Source organism: Hemitrygon akajei, chromosome 9, assembly GCF_048418815.1.
Source record: "Hemitrygon akajei chromosome 9, sHemAka1.3, whole genome shotgun sequence".
In the NCBI taxonomy this organism is placed as follows: domain Eukaryota; kingdom Metazoa; phylum Chordata; class Chondrichthyes; order Myliobatiformes; family Dasyatidae; genus Hemitrygon; species Hemitrygon akajei.
This window is the reverse complement of record NC_133132.1, coordinates 117,126,898-117,150,710: the sequence shown is the minus strand read 5'-3', so window position 1 is coordinate 117,150,710 and position 23,813 is coordinate 117,126,898. Positions and strand designations below refer to the sequence as shown.

At 43.8% G+C, this 23,813-nt stretch overlaps 1 protein-coding gene across 1 annotated transcript; it reads right to left on the bottom strand.

Moving 5' to 3' along the window:
• Positions 1 to 324: 324 nt before the first annotated feature.
• Positions 325 to 3,013, bottom strand: LOC140733469 (transcription factor SOX-11-like). Its single transcript, XM_073056853.1, has one exon. It carries the CDS (start codon positions 2,649 to 2,651, stop codon positions 1,497 to 1,499), a length of 1,155 nt encoding a protein of 384 aa, XP_072912954.1. The 5' UTR covers positions 2,652 to 3,013; the 3' UTR covers positions 325 to 1,496.
• Between the last annotated feature and the right edge of the window lie 20,800 nt (positions 3,014 to 23,813).

The window sequence follows — 23,813 nt, the reverse complement described above, 5'->3', positions numbered from 1 at the left end:
GACTTAAAACAGGGCTGAGGTTTCTGTGTACCCGTTTTAAAAAAAATAAACAAAAGCACAAATGATGACATTTTGCTGCAATAAATTAACACGTTTAGTTAGTAATGCCAGATTTATTGCCATCTTTTCCATGGGCGGAGGATGCACAAGCAGGACTCCCTGCTCCCTCCTCCCAAAACCCTGCAGGTTTTTAAGTGAGTGGATAGGCTTAAACATTCCATTTAAATGCATGGCAATTTCTCTGTTACTATCAGTTCCAGCTGATTTCTTTATTTTACCCCCCTCCTCCCAGATACAGACTCTTAGCATCAAGACAGGCAATGATTACAGTGCACACGTCTGTTTTAGTTCATAAGTTTGCGACAAAATAATGTGCAGATGATCTGTAGTTCATATTGCACAGAAATGAATTAAAATTTCACATGTGCCGTGTTAAAAATTCTCCAGTTTCACACCTGTCATCGGGACTTATCCCACATTAAACAGCGTATGATTACACAAGATTCCTACAGTATAATATACAGTACATGTAGTCTCACTAAAACAATTCAGCTTCTATCTCACGTCGTTTCAATAAATTTTCCTCTTACCTACAAATATTCAACAAATCTAAATCTACAACTGTACAAAAGACTGCGCACTTGCAGATTTAAAATCACAAGGCATTGATGTAAGGATTTCGTTCTCCCAAAAAAGTTTTTGAATCCTTAAAGCAGGACTGTACCAACGTTCGCATGCTAAACGGGGAGAGGGGAAAATAAAGAGAAAAAAATAAAATAAAGGAAGTGCCAGAAATTCTCACTGGACAATCACAGCGAGCAGGTTCCCTTTAGCTGTAGAAAAATACAAGTGAAAATATTTAGTATTCTTTTTCTTAGTTTTAAAAAGTCTTGAGGTCTGCATGTATAAAAAAATCTATATTCTGAGGTCTATACTGCCTGTGTTAAGTGATAAAAGGAGGTATTGAGGGAACAAAAATAATAGAGCATAAACAGTCTTATTGGCATATACAACACACGGATAAAACAGTACAACGCATCAAATTAACGTCAGCATCTTGGCTTAAGACAAACTGTTCATGTACAAGCCTGGATTTCTCTCCTCTTGTTCATTAACTCTGCAGAAGTGTTCACAGCTCTAACTCTCAAGTTCTCTCGGGTAGTGGTCCCTTTAAGTGGAGGATTTGGAAAACTGATAAAGGTTTGCCGCCAAAAGGGTTGTGCACAAGTCCAGCCCACGATTTCCCATCAGTTTTGTTTTTTTTTGTGTATCTTTTCCACATCGTTTTCTTTTAATATTTCCAATCACGACGTTTGTACGTTTTCCACTGGTTTTGTGCCACATCCACCCTCCCACCCACACACGGGAAGAAAAGGATCCCACGAACAGCAGATCGGACCTGGCCAGTCTTATTACGGTGACATTTCTGTTAATATAAAATAATCGAGTCTTTCTTTTTTAAAAACGGAAAACAAAATCAAAATTCAAAATAAAAATCAGTACGTAAAGACGAGATCGGAGAAGTTAGCCTCCAGCCAGTCACCGGCGATCATTTCGCTGAGCTCGGGGGTGCAATAGTCCGGGAATTCAAAGTGTGACCCTGAGCTGCCTTCGCTGTACGAGTCCAAGTCCTTATCCACCAGCGACAGGCTGAGGTTCCCTGAGCTGAACGGCTCCAAGCTGCTGCCGTTACTGCCGGCGGGAGGCGAGTAGTTCATGCTGAAGTCTCCCAGTAAATCGTCCGTCCCTTCCTCGCCCGAGCTGCAGGAACCCGAGCGGCTGGAGCCGGGTGAGCTTGCCCTAGGCTGGGCGCAACTCCTGCTACCTTGTTTTGTGTCTGACGACTCGGCTCGACCGTTGCCCCTGCCCGAAGGGCAGCCACAGCCAGCGGCCAGTTCCTCGTACATGCTGGCCCCTTCCAGTGACTCGGCCGCCGAGCCCAGTGTCGGGCTGGCCGGCACGGCGGCCACGCTGGCCCGCCTGGGGCTCGGCTCCTCTCCTCCTCCGCCTCCGTGCAGCCTGCCCTGCAGAGCGTCCTGACTGCCCCTGCCGAAGACGCTTCTCACCGTCTTGTTACCCTTCAGGTTGCCGAAGACGAAGTCCTCGCACGGCTGCTCGCCACATGACTTACCCTGAGAGAAGGAGGAGGATCTGTGAGGTTTGATTTTGCCGCCAGCGTTGCATTTCTTCGCAGAGTGCTTGGCGCTCTTGTTCTGAGTCTTGTCGGGCGAGAGGTTGTGCTGATGCTGTCTACCCGCCTCGGTTTTGGGCTTCTTGCGGGGTCGGTACTTGTAATCGGGGTAATCAGCCATGTGCTTGAGCCGCAACCTCTCTGCCTCCCGAATGAACGGAATCTTCTCACCGTCCTTTAGCATCTTCCAGCGCTTGCCCAGCCGCTTGGAGATCTCGGCGTTGTGCATGTCAGGACTTTGCTCCATGATCTTTCGCCTTTCGATCTTCGACCACACCATGAAGGCGTTCATCGGACGCTTAATGTGGCCACTCGCCGTCTTGCACCAGTCCGGGTCCCGCTCGTCCGTCCCGTCGCAAGTCGCCGAGGGGCTACAGGCAATAAACTCATTCTCCTCGCTATCCGTGGCTTCCCGGGACAAACTGCTTTCCGTCTCAATCCCTGCAGTTTGCTGAACCATCTTTCCCCCTCTCTCCTTGCTCACTCGCTGCCCGGTTAAAATGACCAGCGCTCCAGAAACGTAGAATTACTCAGACGCTGCCCTCGCGTTCCTCTCAGCAACTTTGTAGCACATCCACACGCTCTCTCCCCACACGGCTTTTTCCAAAGTTGTTGCAGCTTCTCAACTAGTTATTAGGTTTTCATATAGGGTACGTCACCTCTTAAAGATCCAATGGTTTTGCAGACCCTCCCCTGAAAGGAGGAGAGGAGAGGGGGGGAAGAGAGAGAAAGAGGGAAAAATCAGTGGTTTTAACCCTTCACTCTCTTGCACGCTGTGCACCTTGGCCGTGCGACCCGCGTTACCCGGAGACTTGAATAATTTTGATTCTTGTAGCTTGTCTTCTGTTACAGGTGAACCATTTAAAGCATATTCCCCGCCCTCCACCGTCCCCACCCCACCCCGCCACACCTTCCTCTCTCTCTCTCTCTCTCGCATACTCCAGTGATCTCGGCGGGCTTCTTAGACGATCGCTACTTCAACGGGGCTCAGTGCCCCGAATCGACTGGAGGTGGCGCCTCGACACTGCTCACTCCAACCTGGCGGCCCCCGCCCCCCACTTCGGCTCTCTTCGCACACCAGTGCTTTTCAAGCAGTTGCAAGCGACATTCAGCAGCGTTACAATTTGGTTCAGTTGCGCGCACCATGTCCAGTTGTGCGTTTTGAATTAAACCCAGAATGATACATAAATGTTTAAAAAAGCATTGATCATGGTACGATTGCCTACTAAATGCATATCAATGGGAAACTTAATTTTAGATCTTGATAGACAATTAAATGTTCCCAGTGAAGCCCTACTGATTATTTTCCACAAGACGTGTGTGTGTGTGTGTGTGTGTGTGTGTGTGTGTGAGAGAGAGAGAGAGAGAGAGAGAGAGAGAGAGAGAGAGAGAGAGAGAGAGAGAGAGAGAGAGAGAGAGAGAGAGAGAGAGAGAGAGAGAGAGAGAGAGAGAGAGAGAGAGAGAGAGAATTGAAAGAAGTTCTGGTCTGGCACAGGCTCCATGGTTAAAATCCATCTTATTACGAGATACACCACCTCTGAATAACGACTCCAGTGTGCAGACCAGCTTTAGAAAAGAAAGCGAGCGTCTTGTCCTCCTCCCCCACTCCGCTCGTCCTCACTCAGCTCTTTTGCTAGTTCACCCTCACAACACTTAAAGGAAGGGCATACTGTTCAGTTACCATAAAGAAAGTCGCGTTTAAGCAGAGTTACAATCAGTAGTCGATTTGTAAATTTGTGGCTAGTGTAAGTGCTTGACCAGGTGGTGTACATGTGTACTTTTCTTCTCTTGCAGTTTACAGTGCAACAGCTGATGTGTCGCCTACAAGGCTCGGTGGGGAACCGCTGCTGCTCCCTTTTCTGACAGTTTTCTCACAGCATTTTCAGCTGGTTCCTGACACCAGGAACTTCACGATGGTATTGGGGCAGCATTAGTGCAGTTTTCATTGCTGAATTATCTTTTATCAGGCGGAAGTTTATTTTCTTTCATAGACATTAATTCTGCACCTAATTTGATTGGGCCAGCAGGTTGCCACATGTAAGAAAATACCACAGTTGAATGTCTATTAACTCAGAACATTCATTCTGTTTCTCTATTCTCACGTACTGTTTTACATGCTGAATACCCCAGCACATTCCTGTTATTTTTACTTCAGCTTGCCACTTCCTGCAATATTTTAATTTTCCTTCAATGGCTGCTTCTATCCCACTGTTTTCAAACTCTTGAACTGTCTTTACCTCTTCTGCACTGAAATGAACTTGTGGTCTCCTAGACTGTCTCTTGCACTTTATTTATCTACCTGCACTGTACTTTCTCTGTAATTGTAACACCCTAATCGATGTTCTGTTTTACTACCCGGATACAAATATGTATGGTATGATGTACCTAGATGACATGCAAAACAAAAATATATCACTATATCTTGATACATGTGACAATAACAAAGTAAAGCAACTCTCTCTCTCTCTCTCTCTCTCTCTCTCTCTCTCTCTCTCTCTCTCTCTCTCTTCTTTCTCTCTCTCCTCCTCCTCCTCCTCCCCCCCCCCCCCCCCCACAGTAGTTCCAATAGTTCAATTGAAACTCCGGTTGAAAGGACAAATTTGAAGTAGAAATACTGTTATCAAAATGAATCGCAGATTAGATGTCTCATGCCTATTTCTTTCCCTCTTCCAAATTCCAGACAATCCGATGTACTCATGCTGCAAGAAGGATTCCCTTGTCTTTCTCCACAGAGGTGCTTATATTGTATGTTGAACTCAATCTACTTTAAGAACTAGATAGATGCAGCACAGAGATCTAGTCCGATTGCTAATGAGTACATGCTCATGGTTGTAGAAAACTTTCACAAACAAGACAAACTAAACATTCACAAATAGGATGAAAGGGAGTAAACCTCTATAAAGAAGATTGGAAGCAGAGCGCTTAGTGAAAAAGATTGGGAATAAAGGATATTTCTGGTAACACCCACTACATATACCTGGAGAATACTACTACCACCAAATAGGAAATAAACCATTACTCTTGCTTGACAAGTCACAGAACTGCGGATGCTGAAAATCTGGAATAAGGACAAAAATGATGGAAACGCTCAGGAAGTCTGGCAGTATATGTGAGGAGAGAAACGGTGTTAACTGCTTTTCTTTATCCTTGCTTCTCATCTTTAACTGATTAACAGCTCACATCATAATGTTACTTTCATCTTTGCTTATAATATAGCTTGCAATGATGCAGGCTGTATTGCACCAGATTACAAGATGTTGCAGAGAGTTCTATAGTTATCTAGCTTCATCATGGGCACAGCCCTCCCTCCATCAGGGACTTCTTCAAGTGGTAGTGCCTCAAGAAGGTAGCTTCCATCACCAAGGACCCTGACCATCCGGGACATGCCCGCTTCTCATTACTACCATCAGGAGCTTGACAACCCACACTCAATGATTCAGAAACATCTTTTTCCCTCTGGCATCAGATTTATGAATGGTCCATGAATGGATGAAAACATTCATTTGCACTATTTATTTATTTTGCAAATTATTTTACCTTTATATTGTACTTCTGCCACAAAACAACTAATTTCTTACATAAAATAGTGATAATATATCTGGATCTGAATCCATGTATTGATTCAAGCAACACACACAAAATGCTGGAAGAATTCACCAGGCCAGGCAACATTTATGTAAAAGAGTACTGTCGATGTTTCAGGCCAAGACCTTTTATCAAGACTGGGAAAAAAAGATGAGGAGTGAGACCTGCCCCCACTTTCTTACTCTGACTCCTCGGCTATTTTTTCCAGTCCTGATGAAGGGTTTCAGCCCAAAGCATCAACTGTACTCTTTTCCATAGATGTCGTCTGGACTGCTGAGATTCTCCAGCATTTTGTGAGTGTTGCTTGAATTTCCAGCATATACAGATTTTCTCCCATTTATTGATTTTTTTTTGTTTATAAAAAATGTGAAAATGTGTAGAGTAGATAAAGACAAAAGCACTGATTAAATGTTGATTTTTGAAAGAGTATTTGCCCACATTTGTTATTTCAAAAATAGATAGTCCTTTTTGTTTAGCAGCCTGATAACACAGTTCAGTCACTATTCATTGGGTTATGATCCCAAAACTTTCACCTCATTATCTCTGCTAGTGATTGACTTTATCTACTCAACAGATTGCAATGTGTGAGTCTCCATCTTGGGATGAGGGAGTGGAAGAACTTGAAAAAAACCCAACTCATATTGTAGAGGCATTAGGATTGAAGTTTCTCTTCAGTTTACAGCATTGTGTGAGTAAAGCAAATTTTGACTTCTCTACTATAAATATTAGGTAGAATTTATTTTTTATCAGTGCTTCCTATAAAAAATGTTTCCTTGTGTGAAAATCATAAATACAGAACACCTACAATGGGAACAGTAGAAGGCTCTGAAGTTTATCATATGGACTGAATTACAGGAAACAAAATTAAAGTTCCAGGTATTCCGTATAGAGTTATATTCTAATATATCTGTAAAATTTATTAAGGATAGACAGAAGTCCCCATGTCCTTAACAAAGGCACCTGACAAGGCCACGTCCTCAGGCCCCTACTTTTGTCACAAAATCTCATGACTGTGTGGATAGATTCTGCTCGGGCTCCATCTGCAAGTTCAGAGAAAACACTACCATAGTGGGTGGATATCTAAGTCGGAGTACAGGAAGGAAGTAGACAGTGGCATGATGTCCAGACAACAACTTTTCCTCAGTGTCATTGACCTCAGGAAGTGGAGCAGAGTACACATCCTGTATAATATCTAACATCTCCTTTTCACTGACAATTAGCATATGAGTACCTCAAGGATGAACGCTTAACCCACTATCTCTATACTCCTGATTCTGTGGCTACACACAACTTAAAAGCCATTTATAAATTCACAGATGACACCATTCTTGTTGGTAAAATTTCAGTTGGTTCAATCTCAGCGTCTGCAAGACCAAGGAATTGATTGTAGAGTTCACAAAGGGGAAGCTGGGAGAATACATACCAGCCCTCTTCAAGGGGTCAACAGTGGAAAAACAGTTTTAAGTTCCTGGATGTCAACACATTAATGTAGTTTCAAAGAAGGAACTGTGGCTATAATTTGTTAGGCATTTCAGGAGATGTTGTATATCACAAACACTCTTGTAAATTTTTATTAATGGACAAGAGGAGAACATTCTGACTGGTTGCATCACTGCCTGGTATAGAGTCCCCAATGCACAGGGTCACAAAAGATTGAAGGGGTTGTAGATGATGCCAGCTCTATCAGGGGCACAGCCGTGGACACCATCGAGGACAGCAATTGGTGGTGCATCAAGAATGTGACATCCATCACTGAGAACATTTGCTATCCAGAACTTGCCCTCTCCTCGTTACTACCAAAAGGAATGAGGTACAGGAGCCTGAAGACCCATGCTCAATGATTCAGAAACTGTCAATGGATAATTGACAGTGCATTTTCAGTATAGCTAATAACATAAATAAATAATAATGATCAAATGCCATGACTTGCATCCTAGTAGTTCATTTAACAAGGATAACTGTGAAGTAGTAACAATGCTATGGCTTTTCATAGCTATGATAACAATGCTTTGACTTTTCGAGCAAAAACACAGAAAGCTGGAAGAACTCAATGAGCTAGGCCGCATTTTTGGTGGCAATGTGTATAAGTTTATATTTTGGGTTAGGATGGGAGTTGGCAGTGGGGAGGGGGAGGGGAGAGACAAGTGTTCACCCACTGGAACTATGTATAGGAAACGTTGGGCACATATAATGTGATTAAAAATAGATGAGGGAACTTATCCCCATAGGTAACATTTCCCTGTCATAATTGCAGCTACTACTACTAAGTGTGGTACTCAGCATGTTTCACAACATGCAGCATATGGGTAAAGCAAAATCAGAATATTGGAATTAGAAAATGTAAGTAACAATTGCTGTGCAATTTTGTAGGGCCTTCACCATGGTGCATTCATACCAGAATATTCTTTGCCAGTGTTTCATTATCAAGCTTTCTGTTTTGGATTTCATATCTCAATTGGATTGGCTAACTATTCTTTTTCTCCAGGTCTCTATCGACACATAAGAGTGGGTAAAGCCATCAAATTTAAGACAGCATATTCCTGTTCATGGATTAAATCTGGAGTCACCCTTCAGACATTCTAAATTAAGTGCGGGGGATATTTGCTGAACCATGCGCTACAGAGCAGGTACAACACAACATGCCTCTATTTGCTGGACTGTGCAGCAAATAGAGGCAGGGAGGGAACAGAAGTGGGACTCTCCTGCTATACTGTAGGTAGTAAAGATCACAGATGAATTTAGCTAATTGCTGTACATGTGTAAAAGAATCAGAATCAGATTTAATATCACTGGCATATGTCTTGAATTTTGTTGTTAAAACTGTGATAATGTAAGAAGTATATTGTGAGCCTGGTTTGATAGTATGTCTATCAAAGTAGCTAAATCACTTTATCATTCAAATGGATTCATAAGTTTTCCAAGTCAACTCAAGGAATTTGGAGATAAAAATTACATTTACATGGAGTGCTGCCACATGAAAGTAGCATGCATCCATCATCAAAGAACCCCGTCATCCAGGTCAAAGTTCAAAAATTCATAGTAAGTTTATTATCAAAGTGTATACAGTATACATCGCCATATCCAATCCCGAGATAAATTTTCTTACGTGCATTTACAGTAAGTAAAAGAAACACCACTGTATCAATCAAAAAACACATGCACAAGATGGGTAAAAAATCAATGTGCAAAAGACAACAAATTGTGCAAATGGGAAAAGAGAAAAAAATAATAACTAAATAATAGCAGAATATATGAAAAACATGCGATCCTTAAAAATGAGTCTATAGGTTGTGGGTTGAGTTCAGTGTTGGGGTGAGTGAAGTTAAACCCTCGTTCAACAGCCTGATTGTTGAGGCTCTCTTCTCACAGCCATGCCCTCTTCTCACTACTACTATCGGCCAAGAATTATAGAAGCCTTAGGACCCACACCACCAGGTTCAGGAATGCTTTATACTCTATAATCATCAGCTTCCTGAACTGGTGTGGATAAGATCATTCACACTATTCTGACCTGATTCTATTACCTACAGAATCATTTTCATGGACTCTTTACAACTCATGTTCTCAGATTATTTTTATTATTTTTATTTGTAGAGTTTGCCTTATTTGCTCATTGTTTGTTGGTCAGTCTTTGTTTATGTATAGTTTTTCATAAAATTCTATTATATTTCTTCCCCTCCCCTTAAATGTCCGCAAGAAAATGAATCTCAAAGTAGTATATGGTAACACAAATGTACTTTGATAGTAAATTTACTTTGAACTTTGAACTCTGAATGATAGTAGAATGCTAGTTTCTTACAGTTGACAGGTTACCACTGAGACTTTAAATATCCCATTTCCTTGATTGAATTTGCTTCAATAGCTTAATATTTGAAAACAATTACATCTACAAAAAATACAATGATCACACCCACCCACTATCACTGACAGCCCCACCGCCTCATAGAACCCTGTCCCACACCCAAATATGACAATGTGTAAGAAAGAATAAGCATGACAAAGAATCCTGAAGGTAAAGCACTGAGTAAAAAGTCCTAAGGGATTGAAAAGCATTTCTTGCCTGGCAAAGTTAAACTTTGCTGACACATTTTTAGATGGCTTCAATAGATTAGTAATATTCAACTAGGATCAAATAGCTTGAGGGAGTCTAGGCTGCATTTTTAAAAAATCCACAGGGTTTCAGTTCCTCTTCTCTTTCTTGTTGATTTTTGCAGGCCATTGAGCTGTGTTAAAACCACATAGGCACTTGTATTGTTTATGGCTTGCAAAGGACAGGTTCACACAACATAAAGGAGTCCTGCTGGGGTAAGCATGTGTATAACATCACAATGAAGTTTTACTTCCATTGTGCGCCCTACAAAGAGATTTAGCGAAGTAGTGTCTTACCTTTTCTACAGTTCAAAAATATAAATTACTGACAAAATAAAGTTCTGTTTAAAAGCAGTGACCAATTTAATGAGAAAATTACATCATTTTAATGGTTTATTCCAAGTTTTCACATTAAGTTCTTGAAGGTAAATTTAGTTTTCAAGACTAGATAAAATCCTACAAAATCATATATCATAACAATAAGCCAAATTGAAGTTTGCATATTTTAAAAAAGGTTTTAATGTGATGCCCACATTTTGATATTGTATGAGAACCATGCCAGATTTCTCAAGCCATTCTCTATAAGTCCTGGCAGCTTTATTTTGATTAGTGGCCTACTGAGCAACATCTGAACTTTGAGAGTCTGAAGTATCAGGAATTATAAATAAATACACTTTGTTAATCTAGGTTCTTTGTCCACACTGCCAGGAAACGTAGAGGAGGCTAGACCCAAAAGCAGAGCAGCAGAGATGGTTCAGCATTAATTGATCAATTTAATAATAAATCAAAATAATAAGCTATGAGGGGCCACAAAACAAGGAAGAACAGGTACTGAACACCAGAGGCAACACTGTCACTAAAGGCTAGGAGCAGCTGGTTCAATGAGGGAACAAGGGCTGTGGATGAGAGCTGGGTTAAATAGGCTGCAGTGATGAGTTGGAAATGAATGGCAGCTGATTCCTGTTAGCTGGGTGGAGACTCAGTGGTGCCTGACAGTAATTCCCTCCTGTGGCCAGCAGCCAACTGCCCAGGGTGATCTGGATGGGTCCAGTGGAATTCCTCTATGAGTGATGGATCTAAGATGATATTGGATGGCACCCAAAACCTCTCCTCCAGGCCACGCCCTTCCCAGTCAACCAGGTACTACACATCCAATGATGTGAATCCATCAATCAACAATCCGTGTACGATGGACCACCTTTCACACCATCTTAAGTTCTGGAGGTATAGGCCCAGCTGTGTTGAGTGGACCATGGACAATGGGTTTGGGACAGGATATGTAGAAGGTACTGTAGGTGTGATCCTGAGGGTTGGTGACAGCTAGAGTCGGGAAGTATCTGGATTGATGTGATGGGTAATCTTGAAGGAACCAATGAACCAAGGGAAGAGCTTATGTGAATTGGAGTGCAGGGGCAGATCTTGGGTGGACAGCCAGACATGGCCCCCAGACCCGAGGAGTCTGGCTAGGTTCTGCCAACAGTTGGCCTGTCTGCAGTAAGTTAATGTTGACAACTGGTTTGGTCCTCCTAGCTCTCTTTCAATCACTGTGGCATCAGCGAACTGGGGCCCTGGTGGGTAGGACCTCCTCCATTGACTCTTCTGTGGGGAACATCGGGGGTTGGTAGCTATGAATCTCTTCAAAGAGTGGCAATGGATGTGTGTAAATTGTGGGACAGCTCGGCAAAGAGCAGATACTTCTTCCACATGGAAGGGTTAGTGGTGGCAAAGCATCGCAAAAAAACTTCTTTATTTGCTGATTGGCTCTTTCTGACTGCCCGTTGGTCTGTGGAGGATTAGGTTGGAGGAGGTCCGTGCTGTAGGGCCTGACAGATCTGGTTCTCGAGGTCCCAGATGATTGGGTGAGAATTTGGTCGGATGGAATGATGCGTTGAGGGCTGATCTCATTTCAGCTGGGTCAAACTGTCCTGACAGGACACCTGCCTTACTGTTCTTGGAGCCAGTTCAGTGGGTGATGATAAATTGCTCAAAGAAGAAAGCCCAGCATCACTGATGTGGGTTGAATTGGCAGGTCTTTTAGCTGCCCGTCTCCTACTCCACAATGGTGTGTGGAGGTGAATTTGTATGAGAAGGCGGTACAAAGGTGTGTCTTGCCATCTGCTCCTAGCTGGGAGGTGAAGGCTCCAGGGCACCCGTCAGGTGAGTCCACCTCTGCCACAAAAGGTCGGGAGGATTTTGGATAGCAGAGAATGGGAGTGGTGGTGAAACGTACTTAGAGCTCCTCGAAAGCGTGCTCTGCAGCAGCAGACCAGGTTATCCATGAGACCAGTGAGAGGAGTGGCTGTAGTTACCAATGCAATAATTGTAGAAGTTTGAGAAGCCCAAGAAGAGCTGGAGCTTTTCAGTGAGCACGGTCGAGGGCATTTTACGATGATGTGCTCTTTCTCTGGATCCGCAGTTATACCCTGGAGTGAAAGGATGTAACACTGGAAGGAAATGACTTGGGCGTAGAACTAGAAATTTCTAACTTGCAATAGAGCTGGCTTTTGAGGACATGCTGAAGGACTGAACAGACATGGCAGATGTGGTCTCGAGAAGATGAGGATGTCATTGTGGGAGATGTACATATACCTGTGTAGCATGTTGTGGAGGATTTCATTAATGAATGCTTGATAAATGGCTGGACTTTGGAAAGTCTGAAAGGCATCACCAAGTATTCGTAGTGGCCAGTGGGTATTATAAATGCTGTCTTCCACTTATCCCCCCGGAAGATGCGGATCAGGTTGTACACGCTCCGTAGATCCAGTTTGGTGAAAAATTGGGCCCCACAAGGTATTTTGAATGCGCTACCCATCCAGGGGGAAAACAGTAATGATTCTTAATAGTCCATGTTAATCAATGCAGGAACTCCATCTTTCGTTTTGACAAAGAAGAATCTTGCACTGGCTGGGGACTGGGATGGTCGAATGAAACCTTGCTGTAGTACTTCTGTGATGTTGTCGTTCATGGCTTGGGTCTCAGGAAGGGAGAAGGAGATGAACTTGGCGAGTGGAGGTGCCCTGGAGGAGGTTGATTGTGCAGACATGTGGTCTTTGAGGCTGCAAGGGGCTGGCTTCCCTCTTAATGAGGGCAATGGCAAGGTTGTAGCTTTCCTGTGGGAGTTTAGTGAGGTCAAGAATTTCGACCATCTCTGCAGATTTTCGATGTGAAGTCAACTGAGGCTGCAGGCAGGTGGTCCAGCAGGTGGGTCCCCGATTCAGCAGTGAGCCAGATGACCAGGCGAAATGAAGGTTGTGAGTGAGAAGCCAGGGGTAACCGAAGATAAGAGGAACACTGGGTGAGTTGATCAGGAGGAGTTGGATGGATTCACGGTGCTCTCCAATGCTTACGTCCTCTCTGATGCTCGCAGGCATGCACTGATCAACCCAGACCCCAAAGGCGTTTTTCAATGGCTGTGATGCAGAATGGCTGAGAAGTAGGCTCGGTAGGAAGTCCAATGTCCGGTGCAGGAAGTTGCCTGCTGCTCCAGAATCCACCAGAACCTCCTGTATGCATAGAGCTGCCGCATTGTGGAGGAGGACAAAGATAGTGAGTCAGGCTAGAGTGCTGGAACGAGAGGCTGGAGGAAGCTTACCAGATAGAAGGCCCCTCATCTCTATCTGCTTGTGCTGTTTCCCGGATGCAGTGGGCATTTTATGTGCTTGTGGTTGACTGCTCCTTTTAGGCATACAAGTTGTTTCTGTGCTGATGCTTACACTCTTGGGCCACTAGGGGAGCTCTCCTTAGCTGCCTGGATTCTGGAGGCACTGCTGAGCAGGGGCCTGCAGCTTGAAGTGGAACTGGGGGTCTGGCTGAAGATCTGTCATGTCATTCCAAAAGACGATTGTCAATATGGAGGGCCAATGTGATGAGGATTTCGAGGTCGGTGGGCGTCTCCCAGCTAGACAGCTCATCATTCAACTGCTTCAAGAGGTGGTGATGGTAATGGACCAGCAGCACTTCAGCATTCCGGCAGCATTCCACCACAGGGGTCCTGAATTCCATGGTGTAATCCAGCACTGAGCATGAACCTTGACACAAGCAATGTACCTGATCTGCCCAACGTTCCGCTTCCTGGATGGTAGAAAACACGGCACATCTCAGTGGTGAAATCCTCTTACCTGTTGCAAATGGGTGCCTTATAGACAATAGACAATAGACTATAGGTGCAGAAGTAGACCATTCAGCCCTTTGAGCCTGCACCGCCATTTTGAGATCATGGCTGATCATCTACTATCAATACCCAGTTCCTGCCTTGTCCGCATATCCCTTGATTCCCCTATCCATAAGATACCTATCTAGCTCCTTCTTGAAAGCATCCAGAGAATTGGCCTCCACTGCCTTCCGAGGCAGTGCATTCCAGACCCCCACAACTCTCTGGGAGAAGAAGTTTTTCCTTAACTCTGTCCTAAATGACCTACCCCTTATTCTCAAACCATGCCCTCTGGTACTGGACTCTCCCAGCATCTGGAACATATTTCCTGCCTCTATCTTGTCCAATCCCTTAATAATCTTATATGTTGCAATCAGATTCCCTCTCAATCTCCTTAATTCCAGCGTGTACAAGCCCAGTCTCTCTAACCTCTCTGCGTAAGACAGTCCTGACATCCCAGGAATTATTGCCCCAGTTAGTGACGGCCCAGATCAGAATTTGTCCAGTCAAGAGAGAGATGATGAAGGCAATCTTGGCTTGGTCTGTAGAGTTCAGAGACGGCTGGACCTCGAAGTACAAGACACTGTAGGACAGGAAGTTGCAGTATAGGGTTGGGGATCCATCGAGGCACTTGGGCACCGGAATCTGCAGTTCCGATGGAGAAGGTTGGTTGGTGCAGGGTTGCTGTATCAAGACAGAGAGTTGGTGGTTGAGAGTGGTGAGCAGATGGTCAATGGTCTCCTGCTGCTTCTGTACTGTGTGTTCATGTTGACAGAGATGTTTCTTTAGGCAAGAAAACTCATCCTGTTGGGAAATGTAGAGGAGGCCTGACCACAAAACAAAGGAGCAGAAACAAATTAGTGGTGAGGGATAATTTTAATAATAAACTGCAAAATAATAAGCCATGAGGAGCTATGAAACAAGAGAGAGCAGATACTAAACACCACAGGCAACAAGGGAGTTGAAGGCTAGGAACAATTAGTTGAGGCAGGCTGGTTTGATGAGTGAACAAGGGCTGGTGATGAGAGCTGGGTTTAAATAGGCTGCGGGTGATGAGTTGGAAATGAGTGGCAGATTGTTCCTGTTAATTGGTGGAGACTTCCTGTGCAGACCTGACACACGTTGCTAATTACACTAATTCTCTGATTCATTAGTGGCAGCCGATATGAGAAATACAAAAAACATGATTGAGCACCTGCTCAGCATATTGTTGCTACATTTGCAAAACTTTCTCTCTTATTTGAAGGAATTGACAGAACATACTTAAAAATGAGTTTCATATTGCAATTTTCAAATAACAGCTAGATCATGCCAAAACAATTGAACCTGATTTCTGTCTCATTGTACTTTCCTGATTCTCTTAAAGGCAGTAATTCTTGACAACACACACAAAATGCTGGTAGAATACAGCAGGCCAGGCAGCATCTATAGGAAGAAGTACAGTGGACGTTTCGGGCCGAGACCCTTGGTCAGGACTAACTGAAAGAAGAGATAGTAAGAGATTTGAAAGTGGGAGAGGGAGCGGGAGATCCGAAATGATTGGAGAAGACAGGAGGGGGAGGGATGAAGCTAAGAGCTGGAAAGTTGATTGGCAAAAGGGATAAGAGCTGGAGAAGGGAAAGGATCATGCAAAGGGAGGCCTAGGGAGAAAGAAAGGGGGAGGGGAGCACCAGAGGGAGATGGAGAGCAGGCAAGGAGTGTTTGTGAGATTGTGAGAGTGATTGCTTGAGTTTCCAGCATCTGCAGATTTCCTCGTGTTTGCGTTTTTATATTCACTACTGTGAAGCCTCTTCCAGTGATGCCTATTATTTTTCCCCTTTTTTTCCTTTCCCTTTTTTTCTTTCTCTTTATTCTCTCTCTGTCCCTCACAATCACTCCTTGCCTGCTCTCCATCTCACTCTGGTGCTCCCCTCCCCCTTTCTTTCTCCCTAGGCCTCCCGTCCCATGATCCTTTCCCTTCTCCAGCTCTGTATCCCTTTTGCCAATCAACTTTCCAGCTCTTAGCTTCATCCCTCCCCCTCCTGTCTTCTCCAATCATTTCAGATCTCCCCTTTCCCCTCCCACTTTCAAATCACTATCTCCTCTTTCAGTTAGTCCTGACGAAGGGTCTCGGCCTGAAACATTGACTGTACTTCTTCCGATAGATGCTGCCTGGCCTGCTGCTTTCCACCAGCATTTTGTGTCTGTTTTGCTTGAATTTCCAGCATCTGCAGATTTCCTCGTGTTTGAATTCTTGACGATGCATGACTCCTCAAAATCTGGTAATCCTGTGACATCTTGCCCAATTCTTCAACAAAATTTTATTCTAACTCAATAGGTGGAAAAATGATGGGATTGAATTAACCGTCTGGTTTATTTCTCATACAGTCTTTCTTTTCATCCACCGCAACTTATGATAATGTCAGCAGGTGAGTAACATGGCTATGGGAAATCTTTCATCCAATTTCCAACCAGTGAGGTCAAAAGATGTATTTTGAGTTTAGTAAATTAAACAGAATAGAGGCATTGGAAGAAAGGAAAATATTGTTTAAAAGTATATTCTGCATCAGGAGTTAATGGATACAGTCAGAAACAGTGGTTTAGCTGAGTTTTTCTTTTATGCACAATGCTTAAGACACCTAATGAAAAAATTGTACCCTTTCTATTGTGTTTTTAAAATCAATTAAACCCGCACCGACCCGTGACTTTCTGATATGTATAGTTAAGTACCTTACACAGTGTGTTTTCCTGCCCAGCCATCAGTCACCCACCAGATAAGTTGGTTTCACGCTGCAATGATTTGCACTTGTGACTTTATAAGTTAACAGGAAGCCTGATGACAAATTAATTACATGTAAACTACCAATTTCCTCTGTTCCAGCCACCCCTCCTATCTTTTAACCATTGTAGTTTAAAAGGTACACAGTTCCTTCAGGTTTGTATTTGTAACAAGTATAAACATAATGATTTTAAACCGGTAAATCATATTAAATAAATAGAAAGCAAGTATGAAGTGAAGCTGTTGTCCTTGTAGGAGAGAAAATGGTTTAGAGGTATTAGGCTGATATAAAGAATCAAATTTTTGTTTATGTAAGTAAGTTTTCAAGGTGGGGTAGAGGATGCCAATACTGGAATTGCTCAAGAGGAAGTTGATACTAATGGAATGTCCAGGGAGAGACAGGCTAGATGGTTTGAATAACCTCCGTCATTTCTGCTTATCTCTGTGTTCTTAACATAAAGATAGCAAAAAGACATGGTTCAAGTTAAGTTGCTCTGTTGTCAGAGTGCATAAAGTCTTCCTGCCCTGGATGGCCAGTTAAAAACCTATCCTAAACTATTAGATTTAAATTCGTGTTGTGAAAACAGTCTCATTCAGAAACCTGATGGTCTCATCTGACAGGCCAGGCAACAGTAGGCTGGAAATTGGATACCGAGAGGACTTAGACTTGCTTGGGGCAAAGGTGAGTGCATAAAGCTTCAGGATCTAATTCAGTTTAGATATGCAGATTCAATTTCCGCAGTACAGACTGGGTGAAAGACATTAACACATTGGTTGATTAGAAATGACAAATCAACAAAGGAAAGACAAACATCGGATGTCAAAAGCAAATGCAAGTGAAGTTATGTTGCTGCAGTTGTTATCAAATTATTCAATTAGGTGTCAACAATTCCCTTGTACAGAAATGTTTACACCGGCATTAAAAGCAGCTGGTCAGTAAAATAGTTTGCAGTACCAAATGCACACAGGAAGTGGTGTCCTGGAGTTAAATATGTGACAATATCATAAAGCTATCACACTATGACATAATCGAGCTTTAACCTCACACTCACTGTCTGAAATATGAGACTCGCCATTGGTCGGGGTTGACCATGAATGTTGAGTCCCAGCTGTCGGTAAAATGCACAAGCCAGGGCAATACAATATGGACAGCAAGCTGTTGTCTATGTACAGGCTACCCTTATCCACACAGATGATAAATCCAAAGGAACGACAGAGACCCATACAGTTTGGCATCAGCGGCATCGCAGGAGCTGCCGGTCCGTATTGGACTCAATGTATAGGACTACCTTAAGGACTCCAGCTCCAGATTTTTCTTCGGGATTACTCCCGTCGCCTTCCCCTTTGAGTGTGGATGTTTGAGATTTGAGTTTTCCTTCTCATCGTTGAGCTGCCAACTGTAGCTGACAAGCCACATCTGCCGGAAGCAAATGGTTATGAGGTGCCAGTAAACTGCCTTCGCCCCTTCTCCTGTCAGTAGAAGCAAGTTTTCCGGACTTAGCAAAGCCACAGGTAAAGGCCAGGAGCTGGACTTGGTCGTCTGAGGATATTTGAGACGATCCCCATTGTGAGCATTTAATAGGTAGTGGGAGCTTATCTCCACTACCACCCTCAGCGTAAACAACCTTAAGGAATCAAATATAATATAAATATATAATATTATAAACTAAATATAATGAAATATGATCAAATGCAGTTTAGAAATGGGTGTATGCAACAATATTTTTCGTAAATAGGAATAGAGTCAGGAGGAGCATCTCTAATCTTTTAAATTGTGTCACCTGGAGACTCCTCCCAAGCTATTATTGGCATAATATTTAAAAAGGAGTAGGGTGGGGGGGAGAGTGGAGGGGGATGTTGAAGTACTAGTGTACTGTGTAATCTCTAAATAAGTACAGTACACACCAAAACTGCGAGTCGTCACAAAGCTGTGGCTCCTGAGCTTTTCAGTCAGCAAGGGAGTTAAAGTGTAAATGAATTGTAAATTAAAGCTTACCAAAAATGTATGCCTTCAAATGATATGGATAACAATGGGGACATATGAAACAACCACAATGATCTGTCTGTCATGTGAATCAACCTAAGAGGAGTTGAAATTGTCAAATGTGCCAACATATTATGATGCATTGGCTGGTTTCCTCTGAACACTTTTCTGTTTCTGTGAAATGATCTGAACAAGTTAAACCTAGATGATACAATGTATGTATAATGAATATTATTTGTTGCTGTTTCATTGTATGTAAATTTGTGGATTAAGGCATAAAGATTTGATGAGCAATTTGGGAATGACAGTAAGTTTAATAAAATATACAGAGCTTTAAATCAAATTATGTTATTTTCCCGATTTTCTTTGCCAGATCTTCACCACATAATTCTACATTTGCAACTGCAATGTTTAGTTTGTTTATTTCTCAGGCAGTTTTCATCAAAATAGTGGAAAGTAGAGTGGGGGTGAGTTCTGAGTGCATGCCAATAACGAGTGTGATGGTGCAATGAAGAAGCAGAATTGTGAAGGCAGATTAACACAGATACAAGGGATCACAGAAACACAGAAAACCTACAGCACAATACAGGCCCTTCTGCCCACAATGCTGTGCCAAACATGTCCTTACTTTAGAACAAACACAAGGAAATCTGCAGATGCTGGAAATTCAAACAACACACACAACAACACTGGTGGAACACAGCAGGCCAGGCAGCATCTATAGGGAGAAGCGCTGTCGACGTTTCAGGCCGAGACCCTTTGTCAGGACTAACCGAAAGGAAAGATAGTAAGAGATTTGGAAGTAGTGGGGGGAGGGGGGAATGTGAAATGATAGGAGAAGACCGGAGGGGGTGGGATGAAGCTAAGAGCTGGAAAGGTGATTGGCAAAAGTGATACAGAGCTGGAGAAGGGACAGGATCATGGGACGGGAGGCCTCAGGAGAAAGAAAGGGGGGGGGGGAACACCAGAGGGAGATGGAGAACAGGCAAACAACTAAATATGTCAGGGATGGGGTAAGAAGGGGAGGAGGGGTATTAACGGAAGTTAGAGAAGTCAATGTTCATGCCATCAGGTTGGAGGCTACCCAGCCGGTATATAAGGTGTTGTTCCTCCAACCTGAGTTTGGATTCATTTTGACAATAGAGGAGGCCATGGATAGACATATCAGAATGGGAATGGGACGTGGGATTAAAATGTGTGGCCACTGGGAGATCCTGCTTTCTCTGGTGGACCGAGCGTAGGTGTTCAGCGAAACGGTCTCCCAGTCTGCGTCGGGTCTCACCAATATATTAAAGGCCACACCAGGAGCACTGGACGCAGTATACCACACCAGCCAACTCACAGGTGAAGTGTCGCCTCACCTGGAAGGACTGTCTGGGGCCCTGAATGGTGGTGAGGGAGGAAGCGTAAGGGCAGGTAAGGAAGTGTAAGCACTCGGGATAGGGTTCCCCTTGTCCTTAACTACCACCCACTAGCTTCCAGGTCCAATGCATAATTCTCCGTAACTTCCGCCACCGTCACCTTGGTAGTAGGGATCCTACTACCAAGCACATTTTTCCCTCCCCCCCCTTTCTGCTTTTCAGAGGGATCGCTCCCTATGTGACTCCCTTATCCACTCGTTCCCCCCCATCCCTTCCCACCGATCTCCCTCCTGGCACTTATCCTTGTAAATGGAACAAGTGCTACACCTGCCCTTACACTTCCTCCCTCACCACCATTCAGGGCTGGGTAGCCCCCAACCTGATGGCATGAACATTGACTTCTCTAACTTCCGTTAATACCCCTCCTCCCCTTCTTACCCCATCCCTAACATATTTAGTTGTTTGCCTGTTCTCCATCGCCCTCTGGTGTTCCCCCCCCCCCTTTCTTTCTCCTGAGGCCTCCCGTCCCATGATCCTTTCCCTTCTCCAGCTCTGTATCACTTTTGCCAATCACCTTTCCAGCTCTTAGCTTCATCCCACCCCCTCCGGTCTCCTCCTATCATTTTGCATTTCCCCCTCCCCCCACTACTTTCAAATCTTTTACTGTCTTTCCTTTCAGTTAGTCCTGATGAAGGGTCTCGGCCCGAAACATCGACAGCGCTTCTCCCTATAGAAGCTGCCTGGCCTGCTGTGTTCTACCAGCATTTTGTGTGTGTTGTTGTTCTTACTTTAGAAATCTAGGCTTACCCATAGCCCTCCATTTCTCTAAAATCCATGTACCTATCCAGGAGTCTCTTAAAAGACCCTATTGTATCCGCCTTCACCACCATCACTGGCAGCCCATTCCACACACTCATCACTCCCTGCATAAAAAAACTTACCCCTGACATACCCTCTGTACCTACTTCCAAGCACCTTGAAACTATGCCCTCTCGTGTCAGCCATTTCAGCCCTGGGCAAAAGCCTCTGACTATCCACACGATCAACGCCACTCATCATCTTATACACCTCTATCAGGTCACCTCTCATCCTCCATCGTTCCAAGGTGAAAAGGCCAAGTTCACTAAACCTATTCTCATAAGGCATGCTCCCCAATCCAGGCAACATCCTTGTAAATCTCCTCTGCACCCTTTCTAGAGTTTCCACATCCTTCCTGTAGTGAGCTGACCAGAACTGAGGACAGTATTCCAAGTGGGGTCTGACCAGGGTCCTATACAGCTGTAACATTACCTCTCGGCTCTTGAACTCAGTCCCACTGTTGATGAAGGCCAATGCACCATATGCATTCTTAACCACAGAGTCAACCTGCACAGCAGATTTAAGCGTCCTATGGATTTGGACCCCAAGATCCCTCTGATCCTCCACACTACCAAGAGTCTTACCATTAATACTATATTCTGCCATCATATTTGACCTACCAAAACGACACACCTCACACTTATCTGGGTTGAACTCCATCTGCCACTTCTCAGCCCAATTTTGCATCCTATCAATGTCCCGCTGTAACCTCTGACAGCCCTCCACACTATCCACAACACCCCCAACCTTTGTGTCATCAGCAAATTTACTAACCCATGCCTCCACTTCCTCATCCAGGTCATTTACAAAAATCTCAAAGAGAAGGGGTCCCAGAACAGATCCCTGATGCACACCCCTGGTCACCGATCTCCATGCAGAATATGACCCATCTACAACCACTCTTTGCCTTCTGTGGGCAAGACAATTCTGGATCCACAAAGCAAGGTCCTTACTCTCTCAATAAGCCTTGCATGGGATTACCTTATCAAATGCCTTGCTGAAATCCATATACACTACATCTACTGGTTTACCTTCATCAATGTGCTTAGTCACATCCTCAAAAACTTCAATCAGGCTCATAAGGCATGACCTGCCTTTGAAAAAGCCATGCTGACTATTCCTAGTCATATTATGCCTCTCCCAATGTTCATAAATCCTGCCTCTCAGGATCTTCTCCATCAATTTACACAACCACTGAAGTTAGACTCACTAGGCTATCTCTACTCCCTTTCTTGATTAAGGGAACAGCATCTGCAAACCTCCAATCCTCCGGAGCCTCCCCATCCCCCTTGATGATGCATAGATCATTGCTAGAGGCTCAGCAATCTCCTCTCTCACGTCATACAGTGGCTTGGGGTATATCTTGTCTGGTCCCAGTGTCTTATCCAACATGCCGCTTTCCAAAACCTCCAGCACATCCTCCTTTTTAATGTCTATATGCTCAAGCTTTTCAGTCCACTGTAAGTCATCCCTACAATTGCCAAGGCCCTTTTCCGTAGTGAATACTGAAGCAAAGTATTCATTAAGTACCTCCGCTCTCTCCTCTGGTTCAATACACACTTTTCCACTGTCGCACTTGCTTGGTCCTCTGCTCTCATGTCTTATCCTCTTGCTCTTCACATACTTGTAGAGTGCCTTGGGGTTTTCCTTAATCCTGTTCACTAAGCCTTCTCATGGCCCCTTCTGGCTCTCCTAATTTCATTCTTAATCTCCTTTCTGCTAGCCTTGTAATTTTCTAGATCTCTATCATTACCTAGTTTTTTGAACTAGTAAACTTTTCTCTTCTTCATTTGATTTTCAACAGCCTTTGTACACCTTGGTTCCTGTACCCTACCATACTTCCCCTGTCTCATTGACCTTTGCAGAATGCCATGCAAATATCCCCTGAACATTTGATACATTTCTTCCATGTTTCCCTGATAACATCTGTTTCCAATTTATGCTTCCAAATTCCTGCCTGATAGCCTCATATTTCCCCTTACTCCAATTAAACCCTTTTCCTTACCTGTCTGTACCTATCCTTCTCCAATGCTATGGCAAAGGAGATAGAATTGTGATCACTATTTCCAAAATGCTCTCCCACTTAGAGACCTGACACCTGACCAGTTTCTTTTCCCAATACCAGATCAAGTACAGCCTCTCTTTTTGTAGGCTTATCTACATATTGTGTCTGGAAACCTTCCTGAACACACCTAAAAAAACTCCACCCCATCTAAACCCCTTGCTTTAGGAAGATTCCAATCAATATTGGGGAAATTAAAATCTCCCATTATGACAATCCTGTTATTATTGCACCATTCAGGAACCTGTCTCCCTTTCTGTTCCTTGATGCCCCGACAGGATTGGGTGGTCTGTAAAAAATACCGAGTAGAGTTATTGACCACTTCCTGTTTCTAAATTCCACCCACAGAGACTCCATAGATAATCTCTCCATGACTTCCTCCATTTCTGCAGCCGTGACACTATCTCTGATCAGCAATGCCATGCCCCACCTCTTTTGCCTCCCTTCCTGTCCTTTCTGAAATATCTAAAGCTCATCTAAAGGAGTATAAAAGAAAGTGCTAGAAACATAGAAACATGGGAAATAGGTGCAGGAGTAGGCCATTCGGTCCTTCAAACCTGCACCGCCATTCAGTATGATCATGACTGATCATCCAACTCAGAACCCTGTACCTGCTTTCTCTCCATACCCCCTGATCCCTTAGCCACAAGGGCCATATCTAACTTCCTCTTAAATATAGCCAATGAACTGGCCTCAACTGTTTCCTGTGGCAGAGAATTCCACAGATTCACCACTCTCTGTGTGAAGAAGTTTTTCCTCATCTTGGTCCAAAAAG

Excerpts from the sequence above, each read along its gene's own strand:
- LOC140733469 (XM_073056853.1), bottom strand. The coding sequence starts at position 2,651 with ATGGTTCAGCAAACTGCAGGGATTGAGACGGAAAGCAGTTTGTCCCGG.